We start from the raw sequence: 21040 nt of genomic DNA, 5'->3' as shown, positions 1-21040 counted from the left end.
GAACATTTAATAATATTACAAATTTCCCCAGATACATTCTATTCCTGATAGAGATTTCTGTACAGATCTAACTGGAGTGAAACTGCTGCTGTGTCTCACTGAATCCCAGGTGTGGTTGCACAGTGGAGTAGATCAGAGAGGGAAAAGTAAACTGCCTTTTCATCCTTCTGATGTCTTAAATGCAATGCTCTTGTTCCTAGGGTTTGGGAGAAATGAGGAGTGAAATTATAATGGGGAATGTTTTGGTCCTGTATGCTTCACTGTCTTGGTTTTAGCATTGACTCCCAAAAATCTGAATTTCTTGCTGCATCCCTTCTCAGGAAAGCTATTGGTACCATCTTTTGGAAGTTACTGTATTAGAAGATTTCCTTTAAAGTAACTGTTTTGTAAAAGTGAGGACAAATGTGCCTAAATTTCAGCTCTTGGAATAATTTTTGAAGTGCTGACAAGCCAAAAGCAAGGAAAGAGCAGGAGTTCATAGCTGAAACAAGTCATTCACCACCTACCTTCAACATTCTTGTTTTGTTATCATTTATAAAGCTGAGAGGGTGTTTGCATCAGCAGAATAATGAGGATTTATAGTTTCCAAGTTGTTAAAATATCACAATGACATGTAAGAATATTTTTCTAATGGCATTACTGTTACTGAAAATAACTGGGCTTTGGAGGTTTGCTGAAGGAATGAAATTTGTGTTGGAAGGTATCGATGAGAACTCGGGAATTGAGTAAAATGATGCTCAAACAAAAGATTCCTCAGCTGCAAGAGACTTCAGAATAGACTTGTTGACATCTCAACAGCATTTTCAGAAATCTGTCCAAACCAATAAGATGCACAAATCTTTTTTGTTTGTTTGCTTGTCTTTGTTTGCTAGCAGGGCTGAGTTTAACCACATGAGTAATCGTGTTTTACAAGGTCTGCTCTTTCTGTCTACAAAACATCATCCTCGGAGGGAAAAGCTTCTGGCACTGAAACCAACACTTAAGTGCTTGCCTTGAAAGATGCACATCCTAAAGACAAGATGTAAATAGAACTGAGCTCAGACCATTTCCTCTAAGGCTGTTTATAATTGTATTTGGTTGAACACAGGTCTGGGGACTCAGAGTGTGGAGAACTCTGGAAAAATGTGTTGAGTCCCAGGTTCACTTCTGCTTCAAGGCTTGAAGGCAGTTCTGTCCCTGTAGAACTTTGCTCCAGTTTGTAGCTGAGAATAGCAGTTGTTTCCAGTTTTTTTCCCATCTTAAATTACTTCATTGACCTTGAAAAATCATTTTAATAACCTCAGAATTTGTTCAGTAAAAGTTGAGAATATTAAGAATATTATGACAGTACAGAAAGATCCTTCTGTCAAGAGGAAGTGAATATGGCCGAGTCATACCTGTGCTTCTGGTTTGCTTTGTAGTGACTGATGGGTGACACTGTCCTGAATTCGATGTGAAACCCAATCATTTATTAATTGAAGTAAGCAACAATTCACTGATGCATTTATATTTTCATTTCTGAAGGAATATGAGTATGTGAATACTTGAAAAGTGAGAGCTAAAATAATTCTCAATATACAATCAGGTTAAAAATACTCTTTCTCTGACAGATGATTATTTCAAAGTGAAAGAAATCCATTCTGATTTTTTTTCCTGAGTAGCTAATAAAAACTTATTAGTTAAGACAATCACAACTTAAATATTCTGATATAGAACCATGATGTGCCACTGCAAGCAAGGGAATACGTTCTTAGTCAGGACCTTTTTGGAACACAGATTTCTGACCCAGTCATCTGTAGCTGTAGGTTTAACAGTTGGATGTTAAGTGCTTTGTGGTGGTTCAATACCACAGTTACTGACTATAAATTCCAACTGCTCTTTTGGGACATTCCAGCTTCTCCCACATGTACAAGAGTTTCAGCTCTGATCCAAGTCCGTGTGATCATGGGCTTGCCATCTATATGACCTGTTAGTATGAATTAAATATCATTATAACCATACCGTGTTTTAATTGATTTCTGCTGTTCAAAAATATTCTTCTAGTGCTGAATTCCATGTACCTACACACACACACTCCTCAGAATTGGAGATTGTCATGTAAAAACCAGGTTAATGGGATGGTCTGGTCACAGGCTGAAATTGTGTGGAAGAAGAAATTGGTAGAAGAAAAATGGAAAAGAGGGGTGGGTAGGAAGAGAAGGGAGGAGTGAAATAGTGTGAAAAGAAAAATATAAAAGAATTCAATTAAAAGGACTAGAACAAAGGGGACATGAAGAAAGAAAAATCCTGTGTGGGTTTTTTGTTAAACAGCTTTTCTCTTAAGGAAAGGGTGAAATCCTGATTTAATGAATTGAGGCATGGACAATGCTCTGCCCGTGGTTTTGTGAGGAGAAATACCTCAGGATGTCTCAATAAACATCCTCACACCCCTGGATCTGCTCCATGCACCTTGTGGGGTCAGGGCACAGTGTCTCAGTCTGCTTTTCCTTGCTAGAATTCCTGGTGTGTTCTAACAGTGGCTCATGAGTGTGTGCATCATTTCCCTCTCCCTGTGCCCTCTGCATGTCCTTCCCTGCCACCCTGTGTCACTGAGATCCCCTGGGTATTCCTGACTTCCTTTGGAGAAGACAAGGAAATACCGAGCACCTGGAGTGGCTGAGCCAGAATCTGTATTCTCATTCCCAAAGGATTTAGGATTTCTTTGTACAGAAGTTGTTTCTATTTAATGCAAGTGTTCAGTGTTGGGTCTTTTAAACTATTAATTTCTCCATTATGAGCCAGTTCTGATCTTCAAGTGAATGAGTTCAGTATTCCAGGGGAATTTTGGACCTGTTATTGGGAAACACTGAGCATCTATAAATCCTGCTCAGCCTTGTAGGAACTGCAGATATTCCCCTTTTCTGAAGTAATACCTTAAAATTGTTGTTAAGCAAGGGACATCTTAATTTTTTTGAGAATTAACTTATATAACTTTATTTTGTTCTTTCTTTAAAGCAAATCCAAACCAGCTCCACAGATTTCACCCAGTAAGTCTGTGGGAGGGGAGTTTTGTGTCGCTGCAGTCTTTGGAGCTTCAAGGTCATGGTTTGCAAACAATTCCGGTCTCAAACGAGAAAAAGGTCGGTACCTCACAGAATTAGGCCTTGCATTTAAACTTAAATTCTTATTTTGTGCCAGGTTCTAAGCAATTTGTGGATATTGTTCCTTAAACTCAGGGGCAATCGAGAATTTTAGGGACATGCTTGGGGTGCTTTTGGTAACATGTACAAGAAATTTTAATTAGTGAAATGAATAATTGATCTTTTATTATGATACAGTGATAGAAACCCAACTTTGATAGGTCAGTCCAAAGGTACTGTGTGAAGTGGCACTGAAAAACACATGAGATAAAGATGAAACACCTTTGCTAAAGCAAATGTACAAGACATGTTTGGAAATGTATAACCACCTGAGCACACCTTGGTGACAAACTTCTCTTCTATGAGATATTCATACAATTGTGTGAAAATTGTGTGTTTTGTACAATTTTCTCTTTGTCTCTTCAGCCCTTTTGCTACTTTTAATTCACCTTTTTAGCTGCAAGCAAGAGATTTAAAGAACACAGAGCCTGCTATTTCTGTAAAAGCTTTCTCTGTTCCTGCTGTGCTGCTGCAATAAGATTTTCTCTCTTTTTGCCACCAGATCAGTCCAAGCAGTTTGTGGTGGAGTCCCTGTACATCATCAGCTGCTACGGGAGCCTGGTGGAGCACGTCCTGGAGCCGCGGCCGCTCAGCACCGCGCCCAAGATCAGCGACGACACCCCCCTGGAGATGGTCACCTGCCCCAGGGCCAGCTGGACTTTGGTTAGGTACCTCGTTCGCCTTCCTTTCACGCTTGGGATCTTTCTTTTTGAATGAGCTGCATGGTGATTGTCACTCATGTAAAGACTCCTAAAGTTTTCCATTGAAGGAGAGATTCAAGCCTTGCTTTCCATACAGTTCACGTGCCTCAATGGGAACTAAGCTTCCAAATCCTTCTCTGCATGTGGAGCTAGGCATGAACATGTCTGTGAATCAATAGAGATCCTTATTAATTGGTGATTTTAAATGATCAGGTTGTAATTTTCTTTTTCTGTAAGGGCTAGGAACGATTATTTTGGTAGTGTTGAAGTACAGAATTCTGCTGTGAGACATGAGCAAGGTTCCCATGATGAAGCATTGTGAGTTTTCCTGTGAGCAGCTGAAGGTACCATTTCCAAAGACAGTAGAAGAAATTATTCCTGACATGTGGAGGAAAGTAAAGAAAAATTGATGAGAAAGTGTTGTCAGTGCTTTTGACGTTTTAAAATATTTTTCTATCGATTTTTCTTGGCTCCTACATTCCTTAGTGCTGCTTATGGCTGGACTGGAGTGATCAATACTTGATTTACCAAGCTATTTAGGAATGGCCCACCCTAATTAAAATTACAACACAGACTTCAGGACCATTATTGTTGAAATGAGTAGGTTGTAATGGAATTGAAAATTCTAATTGGATCAATAATCCATAACTTTACACAGCTTTATTTTCACAGTAAGTGCTCAATGACTTCACAGGATGGAAGCAGTGGTAGTTAACAGAACAAAAAAGTTCCCCAGTTTCTCTTGTGTGTTTATATAACGTCAGCATGACATACAATGGTCCTAAACATATTTACCAACTTAATCTAAACCTCCTTCCTGGGTTTTTTTTTAATGCAATCCCTGCTGCAGTCAACAACCAAGTGTGTCTTTGCCTCACAATCCACACGATTTGGCCCTGCTGCTCCACTGCCTGTGGTGGATTGCAGTGTTTGAACAAGCTAATTTAAATAATTACAAACATTTTGTGAGCTTGTATAGATAATTGCATGTGATGACAGAAACACTGATTTACATTCTCTGTATTAGCTGAAATATTAATAGTCTTGTGTTTTACCTCAGAACTCCTCAGTGGAATGAACTCCAACCACCATTTAATGCAAACCATCCACTGCTCCTGGCTGCAGATGCTGTGCAGTACTACCAGTATCTTCTGGCTGGCTGTGAGTAGCTGACAACTTCTTGTCTTGTCTCATGTGCACGTTTTGAGCAGAGGGTGATTTTCCAAGTTGGTTTTTCAGCCAATTTCAGTGGATGTTCAACCCCACAGTAAGGTTGTGTGTAACTCTGTTAGTAAGGATGGAGCAGTGAATGTAGTGTTGGGATTTTTGCCATGAATTAGAGTTGTGAGGCTGTGAGAGTCACCCACCAGATCCCATGAAATCTTCAGTGGTTTCCTCACCTCATTCCTTCTCATGCTTATGGCCATTTCCTCCTGTGAATTCCATACCCAGTAATGAGTGCATCTGCATTTCCCTCTCCCTGGGAACTCCTGGTTGCTGGGCTCCTTCCAGACACAGTCTCAGACAGCTGCCTCCCTCAGGAGCCTTGGCACTGCTGCCAGGGATGCTTGCCCACCTGCCTTGGCCTGTTTCTTGCCCAGCCACATAATTAATTCCCAGAGAGCCAATATTTCATGGCATGGCATATTCAGAAACATTCATACACCTACAGCTCTCTATATATGATGTATCTATCTTATATAAATGCACTAACCCACACATTTTTACAATGGTTTTGTAGAAAAATGAGTGTTTCTCTTTTATGTGACAATCTAAAAGAGAGAAGAGTAGTAACAGTGAGAAGCAAGTCTCTGTTCTGTCTAGGATCAAAGTGATGTAGCAGTTGAGATCTCACAAGGGAGCAGCTCCTGGCATCTGTTGAGGTTCTCCTGGGGAAACCAGAGCTGTGCACAGTTGTGAGTGCAGGCAGCTTTATGTGACAGGGGCCCTTCAGATGCACCAAGTGGCCGTGTGGGCCAGGAGGCACTTTGCATGGGACTGGTGAAAGGGGCACTGGGGCCAGATTGGATCTGCTGCTTCTACCTGTCCATCTGCTGCCTCTCAGTGTTGTGGAAACCTGCAAAGTTTGAGTCTTCCTTCTTCTGTGCTGCACAGAAAATAGGGATAAGTCTCAAAGGGTACAAAAGAATATGAAAATATATTTAGTAGTGCACAGCACCATTACATTTGCATTTTGGCAGGATTTTTCTTGCTAGATTCCTGCCTTGTTTCACTTGTATCCCACAGAGTGAAACCAGGGAAGGATGGGGCTCATTTTGTGTATTGTATTAACATTTTATTAACAGCTCAAATGCTGTTACACAGTACAGTATACATATGTGTGCAAATACACATTTCAAATGGTTTAGTACTGAAAACTTTTTAAAGAAAGAAGAATGAGTAGAAGTTAAATTCCAGCAAATTAATGAACTTAAAGGGGTTTTGCATATTTGATTGAATTATCCCTTGTTTCCTATGTGTGACTTCTGTACCTTTCACATGTTGTTTGCATGTTTGAATTGACACAGTCACTTTCGTGGCACATAATGGAATTGCCATGGAAATAGGGAACTCTGCATCACCAGAAAGTCTGACATCCTCATTTCATGTTTATTGCCTTTCTTCTTTATCTCTCCACTCTGAATTCATTTTTCCATTGCACAGTAGATGCAATATCTGAAACGTGGCCAATTAAAGAACGTGTGCTATTTGAATTATAAGACTTTTAACTCAGATTTTAATTCATATATTAAGAATTCTTTAAGCTGGATGTGAAATGGAAAGAATAATAGAATAATAATCACGAAAGAGAGCAGAGTATCTAGAGGACATCATGCAAGTGGCAATAACAGAGAAATTTGTGTCTGATTGTCTTTGAACTTTTGTCTTCTGGCTTTATTCAGGCTGAAGCTCCTCAGTGAAGTCCCTGACAATGGAGTCCAAGCAGCTTTCCCACAAAAGCCACCTGTCCAGAGCTGCTGAGCCCAGCTCCATGGCTGTGCTTACCTGCAGCTCTGCCCCTGGGCTGGCTTTAGCTGCAGCCTGGCTTTGCTGTGCTCTCGCTTCCTCGGGGGCTCTAATTGCCAGCAAAAGGCTCAGTGGGGCTGAGGGGGGCTGGTCCATCTGTCTGCCACGTCAGTGCTGAGAGGAGCCGTGGCGCCGTTTCGGGGTCACTCTTTGGAGCTGTCTCTCGGAGGCAGAATGCAGCAGTTTCTCTCCGTTTCTCTATAGCATTTCTGCCAATTGTTTGGCTCCATTAAGTGTGCAGGGGAAATAAAAGCCTGAATGACCAAGTCACAAGGGGGTATGGATAGACCCTTTCTTTGTCCACACTCAGAACATTGCATTAGGTCTCATTATCCATTTATAATAAGTGACCTTTGCCCCCTGGGTCATTGAAAAACCCTCAGTGTGCTTTTTAGCACAGAGTACCTCTGTCAGCAGCCGGGCAGAACAATGAGACGTCTGGCAGGCTGCTTGGAGGGCTGCACGGCCAGGTTTTCATAAATAAGTGGTTTGATGCCAAAACACAGGGCCAAAATCTTCCTTAGTCTTTGAAAAATATAAACCAGGCCGGTGACTTCTTGTGCTTAACAGAGAATATTCAAAAAATCCTGCGTTAGGTTATCAACACACGGTTCAGCTTTTAATGTTTTTAAAGAATCTGAAAGTTTTATTTGCAGTAGAAAGGAAGGAACAAGGAACCATTGTTTGAAAAAATGTTTTGTACAACAAGTGTCCAAGACCTTTATCCCAAGGGTATTTGTAAGTGGATCAGCACAGCTGTTTCCTTGCTTTGAGGTCATCTGTGACATCTGCTGCAGAAACCTGCATCAGTGTGTGCAGCTCGTGTCTACCTGAGCACATTACCACAGCTCGGGCTGCTGCTCAGGTGAGAAAGTGGGAAGTGAGGGATTTACAGCTTTCTGTAAGTTCATGGCTTGAAAGTGAACTTGCATGTTAAATTCCACAACCTGCTGGCCTGCAGGAAGTGTCAGGATCCTGATCCAAACTCTGCCGCAGGTCAGAGAGAATATCACCAGTCCTGAGTGCTCCTTCTGACAGAGCAGATTCCAGGCTCACTTGTTCCCATGAGTCCATCCCACAAACCCCGGGATTAATTACAGTCCTCAGGTTTTCAGTGCTGGGTTTTAGGTATCAGATATTTCTCTACACTTCTCACATTTACTACATAGTATTCTATCTTATTTGTGTCTCTGATCTTCCCTTTTTATTCACCTGTGTCCTGAGCAACTTCCAAATCTAACCACAACAGAAGGAAACCTGAGTCACATTTTATTCTTCCTAGATGTTTTTGCTATAACATAAATAGCATCATGTGGTGTAAAGTGTCCTAGCAGGCCTGGCAGGGAGGAGAGTTGTGCCAGGCACTGCACATGTGCACGGGAGGGTTTTGGTGTCCACAGGAACTTGCAATGTCTAAGCTTTCTCCACAGAATTGCCAAGTTTTGTCATTAATTACTCTTTAAAGCCTGCCTTCTTCCTGCTGTTTGGTACTTAAAATTAAGGTGCTTTGGGTCGTATAAAGTCTTGAGGATGCTGTCAGGATGTGCTTTCCATGTCCATGACAATCCCCTGGCTGTGTTCAGGTTTCTTTCAAATGAATTCTTTCCTCTCTTTTACCAGGCCCTGAAGTTTTGCATATTTGACTGACTTATTCCTTGTTTCCTTTGTGTGACTGCTTTCACATGTTTTTTACATGTTTGAATTGACACAGTCAGTGTTCATGGCACATAATGGAATTGCCATGGAAATAGGGAACTCTGCATCACCAGAAAGTCTGACATCCTCATTTCATGTTTATTTCCTTTCTTCTTTATCTCTCCACTCTGAATTCACTTTTCTATTGCACAGTAGATGCAATATCTGAAACATGGCCAATTAACACATTAATGAATAAACCCCCTAAAATTGACCAAAAACTGCCCCAAAAAGGTATTGAATAGACTGAGATCTGATTTCTCTCCTCTGGCTCTGCAAAGAGCACCTTCACATTCCAGGCAAGAGTTTTGGCTCATCGGGACCAATTTCATGGACACGGCCTACAGTTGTCAGAAGTGGGCCAGTGACAAGAATTAATATATTAACTGGTGTGCAGTACTCTGACAAATTGCTTACTAAATACATCAAAATTGATTGGGCATTCTGTGTTTAAATTGACAAATGACTGCATTAGGGGAAGGAGGGAAATCCATTAATTACAGCTGCCCTCAACCATAGGAAATGTAATCGTATAAATATAGATTTTGTTAAAACAAAAGTCTGTACTTTACTCCCGTGTTGCTGGTAAGTGTACTTGCACCTCTTTGCTATTAAACCTGCAATAGGAGGTTTTGAAGACAGATCTTTGCAATTGGCTTTTAAATAATCAAAGAGCATTTCTGTTGTGTTAAAAGGAAAGATGCAGTGCTTCTGCATCCCGCTCTGACCGCTTCTGGAAATTGTTTCTCTCTCAGAAAAATGGACCTTTAGCTGGGGCTTCTGCTGTCTCATTAATTGTTTATTCTAAATGCAATGTAATTTGTATTCCAAGATGTGAGCATTCAAACCAGCACTCTGTATACTGCTTCCTTGTCCCTGTACTGCTCTCCAAGTCATACTTGCAGGGCTGTTACATTTTTCTGAGAAAGAATTTGCACTTGAGTTAGGCCTGAAGATACAATCAGTTTTATAGGCTTCGTTAAGGGATTCTTGAAAAGATTAAGGCCTGTATTTATAGCTGCCTTTGACTTTTGGCTGTTACAACAGATTTTCATTTCTGGACCAACTGTTGCACATATCTTGTGTTTCACTGAAAATGGCTTTCATTACAAGTCCAGTTATTAACTGTCCATTGTCTTCAAAGGGAGGGGGTGAGCCTTTCCCTGCAGTTTGTTTGGGTTAAGTGATAACACCATTTATACAGATAATCTCTGTAGCTCTGACATCATGTTTGCACTTCCTGCTCCCTCTAATGAAAGCTGCTCACCCTGGGCAAGACTTCTGTCTCCAAGCAGCATCGTGGTTCTTTATGGCCCCTTTTATGTTCCTTTCATACATTCCATTGACAGAAATAAAAACGACATCCACAGAGCTAGTGAGTATTGTGGAAAGTCTGAGGGTAAGATAGTGTAAGAGAGTGTATTAAATAACTGTGAAAACCAAGCTGTGATGCCTGGAATGAGAGCCAAGGAGTGCCACAGGAGGAATCTGGACATTCTGGTCCTCCAGCCCTCCTCAGTGCACAGCAGAGCGTGGTGCTGCTCTGCTCATAGCTGGATGAACTGGACTGATAATCCCATTTAGTGCTGTACCTCTTCCTTTCTCCTTGCATTCTTTTGAGGGTGCATCTTTAACAATGGATTTGGGGTGGAGGAATGCAGGTGCTGGTACATCCCTTGCTATATATGTAACTATAGAGTTGTGTAGCGTTTCTGGGGAGGCCAGAGCTGTTCTTGCTCTGTGTATGTTCAATGTCTGTCACAACAAGCTGGGTTTCAAACAGTAAAACTGATCAAAAGCAGAGCCTGTGCAGTAAGAACAATTACTCTGCTGTGTGGTTACGAGGTGTTCAAAGCCTCTTTCTGCTCTGGCCCTGTGGCAGGGCCACGCTCAAGCAGGAGCTTGGGACAGTTTCAGCTGCTCCATTCCAGCATCTCTGCTGGGCTTTACTGGTTCTGCTCTTGGCCAGTTGAACATAGCCCATTTCTGGAGTCCATTGCTATCCAAACCCAGCTCTGACCTTGCCCTGGAGTGGGGGAGTTTGACCTGAGTTCACTTGAGCTGCTGTGGAGAGGAACTGCAACAAGCCATGGGATATGGGTGAACATTTCCACCTGCCTCATTTTCCTGTGCTGGTCATGTGAGTGGTGCCCAAACTCCTGCCCATCAGCTGTACCCGGTGCCACAGGTGAGGGCCTTGCCTCCAAGTTGTATCCGTTGAGTATTCCACGCTTAAAACTGCAAAATCAGAGTGCCAGAGAATCCATTTTCTAGATTCCCACTTTGCTATTTTATTCTTGGTTTTGTTACTTGTTCTTTGAATTCTTTGTTTATTCTATGTATTCTTTGTTTTTTCTTTGTTTTGTATATCTTTTGTTTATTCTTTGCCATTTTATTCAGTGTTGTCTCAAATCAGTGAATCGTTTTCATGAAATTCTACCTTCTTATAGTACTACTATGTTATCTATGTGTGTGTGTGTGTATATATATATATATTTATTTATATCTATATATATGTCTAGCTTTACAATATTCATGGCGAAAACTGGTTCCAAGCAGGCATTTCTCATACAGATTGTGTTTGGGTTTTCCTGGAAAGACTCACAAATGGTGAAAATGGAATTTTCAAGTTTGCTTCTTAAATTTGGAGGCGTGACAGATTGCAGATTAATCTGCCTCCCCTTCCTCTTCCAGAAAACATGTTTCTAATGAAATTGAGTTATGGTATTTTTTTTAAGGGAAAACTACATTTCCCTAAAACTGTAGCCTGCACTTTCTGCTCCCTTCAAGAGCCCGGACTGAGTGTTAAAGGAAGCAAATTTAATTTCTGGCGGAGCAGTGAGGGATTGGGGTAAATAGGTAAATCCTTGAGTGAGCAGTGGAGTAACTCACGATACAGTCTCATGAAATATTTGTGAAATAACACAGATGACAATGAACTCTGCAAGGTGCATTGGCTGCTGGGAATGTGCCTGTTGAGGTTCTGATGCAGGGACACACCTGGGCCTGTGCGTGGCTTCATCAGCTCAGCCCCAGCTCGCCCGCCCTAACGCGCGCTTTATAAACCGGCCGCTGGAAACAGCGCCGGCACAGCAACTCAAACACTTTCAGATGTGTACAAACAACAGTAATGAACAAGGGCACATGCTGAAATGGTTCTTTCCTCCTCTTGCATGGTCATCTGGAAGTCCTTAGAGCAGGGTCCGTGAGCACGCAGGGGTCAGTTTTCAAAGCGGCGTGCGGGGATTTCGCCGCGCGCCTCCCATTGCCGTTAATGGGAGTCAAACGGGTAAATCCCCACGCACCGCTTTGAAAATTTACTACTAAGCCTCTTGACTTCTCACTACATACTTTGATTGTAACAGTAATCCATGGTTAACATAATTTTCCCGACAATAATGTCAAACATACTTTTGAAGTCGGTGAATTATAGAAATAGTTACCTCTTCCATAATTCTTTAAAGATGGCCATCAGATGGATTTCACCGTGGGTTCGTGCAGTTGAAATTATTCTTTAACTCAGAAAAGAGTATATTTGTTCTGTTGTGGTGCCCAAGTGATTGTCTGCTCACAGGCTGAGTGTTGAGCAGCTTTAAGGTGCTCCATCCTGTGAATAATACCAGGTTCTAGCTCTGCACAGATTTACAAGTGCATTGTGCTTGACTGGCCTCCTAAGGGAACTTTGGAGACGGGAGCTGAAATTAAGCCCAGGGAATGTATACCAGTCTTTCTTGGGGAAAAAAATCCAGGCTGTTGACTATCAGACCAGTGTGAGTAAGGACCAAGTAAAGCAGTTGTCAAAAAAAAAAATCTAAGAGGAATTAATCTTCTAATTACAGAGCTACCCTACCTATGTCTTTATTAAAGTGCTGATACAGAGAGTGGATGGTCCAGAAAGCTCCAAATAGGCTGTGGACAGTACACAAATAATGAGTGAATACAGCTCTAATCAATTGGTGGTGTGAAACAACTGTCAGTCTGCCTAAACTCCTGCTTTATAGCCCTTTTTAAGCTTAATTTTACTATATTTATGCATACGAGAATCTCAGAAAGTCCTGACAGGAAAAAAAAAAGAGCAGGGAGTAGTTTTGGGTAAAAGAGGATATTTTAATTTGCGTGCCATGCTCCTGTAGGAGTTTACAAGCTGAAAACTGCATTAAAACCAGAACTTTGTTCAGTATCGTGCAGCCACAAGAAAAATTACATGGAGCATATCTCCAGCCTACAAACAGTTTATTGTTAACATGGCTGTGAGTGTTCTGCCCAAAATGAAATCCTGGCCTTTGCTTTGTTGTCACATTTGAGCAGAGGTAGAGCCAGAGGCACAGAGCACCAACTCTGAGACAAACCCACAAAGCACATGCTGGATGTGAACTACACAGCTGTGGGACACCAAAACCAGCCCCTGGCAGAGCTGAGATCACATCAGTAAATGGGAAGAGAGGTGAATGTGGTGAATGTGGAGTGGCTCCATGGAGACCTGAACCAGAACCATCACATTCTGCTGGGGATGCCATGGAACAAAGGCATGAAGGAAATAATTCAAATTGTGGAGTTGAATTCCAGCACAAGGACCCCTGAATTTGTTGACAATCATGTGATTACCTCGGGTCTCTGCACCACCTAGATGTAACTGAGGAACCAGAGAAAAAGCATCAACATCAGGTGTTAGGGTGGGGTTCTTATGAAAACAAGGGATATATCATTTTTATCCTGTGTACCTGTTCACCACAGACATCACTAGAGACTGGAGGGGTTAGTTAAAAGTACATTGACCTGTTTCTACTGCATGTTAGAAACTGATTTGACGTTATTAATGTTAATTATATTAAATTATAATTGTGGAGATGGAAAAGGCAAGCTCTTTGGGTGTCTGCAGGCATGTGCATGGCAGGCAGCACCAAACAAACAGGCTTTGTGGTGCTCAAATGCCTTTGTTTGCTCTTAATTTGGACAAACATGCAGCCCTTAGAGAAGAGCACATTGGGAATTTCATATATAACTCTCAATTAAATTGAATTGTGCAAAGCTTATTTCTATAAATGAGAAAATGAAAACCTTTTGGTTCACAAAGTACACAAAACTAAGTAAAACTAATGATTTATTGTTCCCAAATTAAAGCCATAAGTGCACACACTACAATTGAACTGTAGTGGTTCTTTGTTCCAACACTTTTATTCTGCTGAAAGATGATAATTTATAATCTTTGAAGGAAGATTTGTCTTAGCTTTAGGTATTTATTGTATAATTAGCCCATCCATGAACAAATCCACTGTGTGTTAATTCCAGTATTCTTCCAATGTGTATTTATCTAGGTCTTGCTCACGTGGCAGGAATGTCTATGCAAATTATTTGCGATTAATGCAAATTGTTTGTTTTCTTTACTTGTCAGTAAATGTCATGGAGAAGTTTTTAGACAGTGGGGGGTTTTTTCATACTTATTCATGGAACTGTGTGAATCAGGTCCTGGAATTCCAGAGAAATATCAGCTCTGCTGTATTTCAGCCTTTGCTTTGGCTTGTGTTGACACTTGTGTCTGCACAGTCCCTTCTGTGCAGTTTTCCTGGCACTAACAATTATCACACAAATAACTTCATTTGCAATTTGGTTTTTCCAGATACAATCTTCCTTCAGTATACTGGTAACATCAATCCTGTCAGTGCAGAGAAGGGAGGCTGTCAACTTTTCCCTTGAAGGAGGACAGAGAGTAAAGGTGCCATTATTACTTTTGAGCAGCTCAGAGATCCTTTTTGCCCCTTGCCAAATATTGATGGCAAAACCCTGATTTTTGCTATAGGTATCAGTCCAGTTTTTCAGAAGTGTCCTTGAATGCTCATTTTTGGATCGATTTGATAAGCAGACTGTAGGAACTCATGTCCTGTTGTACTGCACAGACAGAAGTTGTATGTTTGAATTCTCACCTTAGATTTTTAGTAAACACTTATTTTTTGTACTTTTTCGCTTTGTATATTTCTAGGTTAAACAAACTCAGTTGTAGATATTTGATGTGTTTGTTCCAGGTGTTGGTGTGAGAACAGAAAAAGTTAAAAGTTAGCATAGCTCAGACACAAGGCATTGAATTGATTATTTTAGGAAGGTACAAGCCACCTGCAATTGCAGTAAAATATCTCCGTGCAGCCAAGGCTTTCTCGCTCCTGCTCTGTGTCTGCTCCATTTGTCACTTTTCCCAATGAAAGAGAAGTTACAGGAGAACCAGTAAAAAACACTTGCTACAAAGCTTTGCAAGAATTGGAATTTCATTATTTGTTATCCTGTGTGGTTGGGAAATTCTGCGGAAATTTAAAATACTCTGTGTTTCAGCATCAGAATAACCTCATTGATGAGTGAGAGTCTTGTAATTACCAGTGTGAATTCAGATTTTCAAAGAATTAAGCTGGAAGATAAAAGATTACTCCTGAGCTAAATTCCTGGAAATGTCCTTCCAGAGTTAAATTAATCTCATCTTGGAGCTTGATACCAATGTGAGAGGTGCGTGCCCAGAAAAGGGGGAAAAAGACAAAAAGGGGGCTTTGCATTTTTACACCGTGTTTGTCCCTACAATTTCAAGGGCATTTTTAACTTGAAAAAAATATGCCCATATGAGCATATGTAACAAGCAGCACAGGGGTGGCAGATCTCCAGCGAGGATCACTTGTCTGATAAGGTCACTTCTCCCAGCACACTGCACATTCCCACTGGGAATGGTGGGAGTAGGGCCCGTGGTGAGCTGGGATCCCAACCAGCCCCTCTAAGCTGCTTTTGTGATAGGTGTGGCACAGAAATGCTGCTTTATTAAACAGCCAAATAAATGACTGAGGGCTGACCTCAGCTGAGGCTTTATCACTGCTGCCCTGCTGGTGAACCCTCAGGCAGAGCTTTTCCATGGAATTCAGCATTTCATCACTCCTGGCTGGAAAGAGTTAATGCTGAGCTCGGAAGCTGCGTGGAAACACAAGACCTGTGACTCCTCAGGGAAAGGCTTCCAGTGCAGCACCAAAACTAATCATTGGTTCAGCTTTTTAGTTGTTTTTTCAAATTTCTGTCTCGCTGTAAAGCCATCTTGAACCTCCAGTAAAATGTAAAAGTATTCCCCAAGGGAGAAATACAGTGACCAAGCAGGGGGGATGCTGCTCCCTGGTCTGTGGTTTTGCAGCTTCCCTAATCTTGACAGCTCTGGTAGTTGCCCCTGGGATAGAAAGAACAAAAAAAAATTCAGATCAGTCCATAAAGTTCCCGTTGGTTTGAAAGCAAAACCATCTGCTGGAGCCATGAAGTTTGTCAGGGAGTTCAATAACAGGAAAGCCTGCAGTTGATCAGCTGTGCTCTCTGAAACAGGCAGGAGGATTCAGAGCAGGGAGCCAGGAGGTGTGGGGAGCATGAGGGCAACAGCAAAATGGGTCAAAATAATGGGTTTGTTTCTTTGGCTTTGAGAATAAACTTTGAGGAAGAGAAGTGGGTGCTGTGATTTCATATTCAGATTGTACTGTGAATCCTCAGGAAGGAGTGTGTGTTCTCTAACAGGAGTTTGGACTAGACAGACACGTCCCTCAGTCACGGAATTCAGTCTGTCATGGATGTAAGGAAGCAGATGGAGGTGGCTTCTGTATTATCTGAAAACTGGTGAAGACAGAGCTGAAATAACGCCTGGGGCTGTCAAGGCGTGGGTGTGCACAGGCACAGACTGGGGATTGCAAGGAAAATGGCAGATCACAGGATCACAGGATGGTTTGGGTTGGAAGAGACCTTAAAGATCTTTTATTCCACCCCTGCCATGGGCAGGGACACCTTCCACTGTCCCAGGCTGCTCCAAGCCCTGTCCAGCCTGGCCTTGGGCACTGCCAGGGATCCAGGGCCAGCCACGGCTGCTCTGGGCACCCTGTGCCAGGGCATCCCCCCCCTCACCGGGAGGAATTTCTTCCTAATATATCTCATGGGAAAAACTTGGTGCTTTATCATAGAAGCACAGAACCATTGGAAAAGGTTGGAAAAGACTTCCAAAGCCATTGAGTCCAAGCCATGCCCACGAAACCATACCATGAAGTGCCATCTCTGCTCATTGTTTGAACCCTTCCAGCGATGGTGACTCCACCACTTCCCTGGGCAACCTATTCCTTTGCTTGACCACTCTTTTCCAGTGAAGAAATTTTTCCTAATATCCAACCTGATATCCTTTGTAAGAATATGTCCTAAGTTTTCTGGCACTTGGAGTAATTCTGGCATAAGTTGTGCACTGAGCTGAATTTGAGACATTGCAGGTTTGAGAATATGGACACTCTGTGATCCAGAGGTGTGAAAAATGGCTCCGTAGCTTCAGATACTGACACACAAAACAGGATGGAAATCCTTTCATTCCAAAAAATGTATGGATATATGCAAAGCTGTTTACATAACACAGGCGCCATTGTGTATTTATGGCTACCATTGTGTCTGCTTTACCATTAAAACCCCAATTATTGGGGGTTTACTACATGGCTGTAAAAATTTCTAGTGGTTGGAAGCTTGACACATAAAGGTCAAGCCTGCAATAATACAGTTTTTAAAAATTTTAAAATCCTTGATTATAAAATGTGGGAATATAAAAATACTTTGGTATTTTAAGAACTTCAGGTTAAAAGAAGAAGAGCCAGTGGGTTGTCCTGGTGGCTGTATGGATACATCCAAGTCAAAGAGCAGGAATCTTTTCATCATTTTAATGTCAATATTTGAGCTCTTTCTGTGCTTATAGAAAATTTGTTGTCACAGATTTAGGAAAACGTACATTGCTGTGCCATTAACTTATCTTAAAAGTTTTGGGTTTTTTTTAAATAAAGCATTTAACTGATTTTGTGGTTTGTGGGTTTTTTTCCAGTGGTGCCACCGGGGAGCCCTGGGCCCATCACCCGGCACGAGTCCTACGACAGCTTGGCCTCTGACCACAGCGGGCAGGAGGATGAGGAGTGGCTGTCACAGGTATGCTCTGGGGGCTTCCAGGTCAGGGAAACAGCATGGGAGCCACTGGAAGGAAAATTCACAGCTTTCCTCCAAGTGGGAGGTAAACTTCCACAGCCAGAGTATTGCTGTGTGTAAAACTGACTCCACTGCTGAGCGTGGGGATGGATCTGATGGTCCCAAACCAGATACAGCCCCAGCACTCCTGACACAATCACATCCCTGGGAAGCTCAGCATGAAGTGGGAAGTTTCAGCTGGCAGCAGCAAGTGACCTGCCTCCCTTTTTCTCCTGGCATGGTCCTTTTTGGACAGGGATGAAGGAAGTTGGCAGAATGATGGTGCCTTTTGGGTGCTGACCTTCCTTTGACCATAAAAAGGGGCCAGTAGCTGGTTTACTTCCTTCCTTTCCTGGTTATCATTTCCTACTGAGAATTCCTGTGAAATCTGGCCAGATATAAATACTGCATTGCTTTAAAACTATCATGCTTGGTGGAAGATTTTTATATCTTCAGGTCTAATCTTTGTCTTGTTATCCAATCTTGCTTTGTCTCAGTCAGTGAAGCTTCTCTGTAAGAACTCAGAAAATAGTTGACCATTTGGCTCAAAACAGAACCTCAGTGTAAGAATGTAGGTCATGAATAATACACTGAGAATTAGTTCCTGTTAGAAATGAAAGGTTAGAGTTAAATAAATAAATAAAATTTACAAATGCTCTGGATTTGCCAAAGCAATTACAAGGTACCTGATCCATGGAATTCACCCTGACAAATTAGGTGGGTTTCCTCTGGTTTAAGAACATTGTTATGGGAGTGATGCATTAAATGTGTTGCTGGGGTGTATGGCATAAATATGAAATATTTATGGATGGGATTTGCTTCTCCCAGTGGTGAATAAATCATACACAGCTTTTTCCTGAAATGAGAGGTTAGGTTTCCACATGGACCTGTCCAGGAGGAGCATTCACTGGGGAATCCAGTCATGTGAATTCATTTACCTGTCTGAGGTTTCAGATGTGGCTCCACGTGGAGGTGTCTCATTTGTTTGTGCTGTGTCTGATTTCTCAGAGCACAAAGATGATGAAACTTCTCAGTCAGGGCAGTCAACAGGAATTTTATCTCTGAGCTTGTTGGGACCAGATTTCACCTGTAGTTTTCCACCTGTCCAGGACTGTTTGGAGGTATTTCCTTATTTAAATGTTCTGGTGAAACCTCAGGGAAAAAGAGATTATGGTAAACCTTCATTATGGCTCCACATCCATCCCTCTAGAAGAGTAAATATATTTATAAAGGGGAAAAAAAAATTCCCAAGTGATGTCACAGAACACAGATAATTCTGAGAATGCTCCTGCAATGTTTAATTCCTGCTGAGAGCAGGAGTGATGAGAGCCCTTGGAGCACGGCGACGCTGGCGCTCCCCGAGCAAGCCACTTCAGATTAAGCCTAAAGTGCAAGGATGTTTTTCAAAATTAAAGTGTTGTTATCAACAGTAACAGCAAGCAGTGAAAAAACACCGCCCTTCACTTCAACTTTTCAATTAGAACAGTGGGTAATGTGTGCTGTCAGTGGGAAGTAGATACAATATGTTTGTCCTGCACACAACAGCAGAGTGAATAGGAACATCTGGCCATAGCCTCAGTAAAATTGCAAAGGCATCTGTTTACCTCTCGGCTCTGTGACACTGATGGTTTCAAGCTTAAAATACACAGATTACTTTATCTGTGGCCTAATTTACGCTGCTACATAAAAGCTACTTGCCTCAGAAATGGCTGCAGCCAAGCTGAGTTAGGCTGAGCTAAATGCAGAGATGGAAATAGAGCTGCATAGGCTGTGGTTGTTGTCTGACATTAGCAGAGAACTGACATCATCCAGGGTTTCAAATTGCTCCTTAAAGATGGAGAATCACTACTAGTATACATCTATGTACCTACACAAAAATCTGTTTTCATGGATTCCCTCGATAGTTTGCATTTCTGCTGTGAAGCTGATTGGTGTTTTAGCAGACACTGATAGGAACTTCATAATCTATTTTCTGTTTTAGAAGTATGAGTACACCAGAGCTTAATATTTTCATTGTATCTTTCCTTTTACTGATCTTTAAAAGCTCTTTTTGATTTTTAGTCTTGTATTGCATGATCTTTCCATGATCTTAATGATTCTGTTCTGTTGATTACAGAAGTTGTATGCTTTGTTTACCCTTTTATTTACAGTTTTCCTGATCACAAACACCCTACTTCTGTTGAATTGTCAGAATTTTGGTTAAATGGATGTGTTTGTGTGGACCCTGTGTGTGGCACATCCACGGTTCTGTTCCTGTGCTGAGCGTGACCTGGGCTCATCCCAGCACTCTTCCCATGGCTCTGGGTTATGGATCTTGTGCTTTCCACAAGATGCTCCATGCCAGCCTCTCCTCACATGTGCCAACAGGAATTAGGAGCTGTGATTTGCAATCCAGCTCTCACTGTATCCATGGGAAGCAGTTTAAGCTGTGAACTTCCACAAAGCAGCTGTACCAAAGCTGGAAGGAGCTCTCTGGAAGTGCTTCCCTCGCCTTGCTCGGGGTGGCAGATGTCTGGGGATGTGGCTCTTGGTTCCTCTCTCTGCTCCATGCAGATTCAGGCAGAAATGTGTCCCTCTTGGTCATAGCATTCAAGTTTTGGGGTGTATTTCATCATGGCAAGGGGAGGAAAGAACAGGATCAGGTGAAGTGGTGGCCAGGATGAAGATCTTTAGAACAATTTAAGAGCTGGAGTTCAGTGTCCTGAGGCTGGTGGTTCATGAGCTTTCAAGTCTCTGCAAGAAGCTCTTGGCTTTGGCTGAAGCATCATTCTCTAGTAAAGACACCCCCAGTTTTGCTTTGTTAAACATTCCTCAGAACACCCTTTTCACTTGAGAACAGCGGGACTCCAGGAGTCCAGCATACCAAGGGAACCCCTCATTAAATGAAGTTGCAGCTCTGTGTTAATCACTGCCCATATCCCCTTCCCACAGGTGGAAATCGTGACTCACACTGGGCCTCATCGACGCCTGTGGATGGGCCCTCAGTTCCAGTTCAAAACCATCCATCCCTCAGGCCAAACCACCGTCATCTCCTCCAGCTCCTCCGTGCTGCAGTCGCACGGGCCCAGCGACACCCCGCAGCCTCTCCTGGACTTTGACACAGATGATCTCGATCTCAACAGCCTCAGGTAAAAATAAATCAAATTTCCCAGCTGTCTCACATTTGTTGTGTGTAGGATATGTCACAGTTTTTATCAGGCTTGTCCAGAGGAATGTCTTGGAAGAGTGCGTGATGCACCAACGAGAAAAATCCATCCAGGCCAAGCAGCTCAGATTCCTTTTGCTGCCCCTTCTTGGGCACATGGCAGGCAAAGACAGCACAAAGTCTGGTGGCCTTGCTCAGTGTCCTCTTGCCTTTCACAGTTTCTGCATTGCTTAATAAATTCATTTTCTCAGACATGAGTGGGAGCTTTATGCCATGAATTTAGACAGCAGTCAGTGTGTTGGAACAGTAAGTGAACTTCTGAAATGTTT

At 42.1% G+C, this 21040-nt stretch overlaps 1 protein-coding gene across 6 annotated transcripts in view; it reads left to right on the top strand.

Annotated features, from left to right (window-relative positions):
- The window catches only part of BCAS3 (BCAS3 microtubule associated cell migration factor), a 300455-nt gene that overhangs the window by 104392 nt on the left and 175023 nt on the right, over positions 1-21040 (top strand). For all 6 annotated transcript variants that reach the window (XM_068210669.1, XM_068210670.1, XM_068210671.1 and 3 more), the window contains 5 exons: positions 2974-3098; positions 3661-3826; positions 4920-5020; positions 17430-17530; positions 20498-20694. In XM_068210669.1, the coding sequence (XP_068066770.1) occupies positions 2974-3098; positions 3661-3826; positions 4920-5020; positions 17430-17530; positions 20498-20694 (690 nt within the window). The remainder of the gene's footprint in view (positions 1-2973; positions 3099-3660; positions 3827-4919; positions 5021-17429; positions 17531-20497; positions 20695-21040) is intronic.

This window comes from Anomalospiza imberbis, chromosome 20 (assembly GCF_031753505.1).
Source record: "Anomalospiza imberbis isolate Cuckoo-Finch-1a 21T00152 chromosome 20, ASM3175350v1, whole genome shotgun sequence".
Classification (NCBI taxonomy): Eukaryota; Metazoa; Chordata; class Aves; order Passeriformes; family Viduidae; genus Anomalospiza; species Anomalospiza imberbis.
The sequence above is the reverse complement of the archived record's forward strand: the minus strand, read 5'-3'. Positions and strand labels throughout refer to the sequence as shown.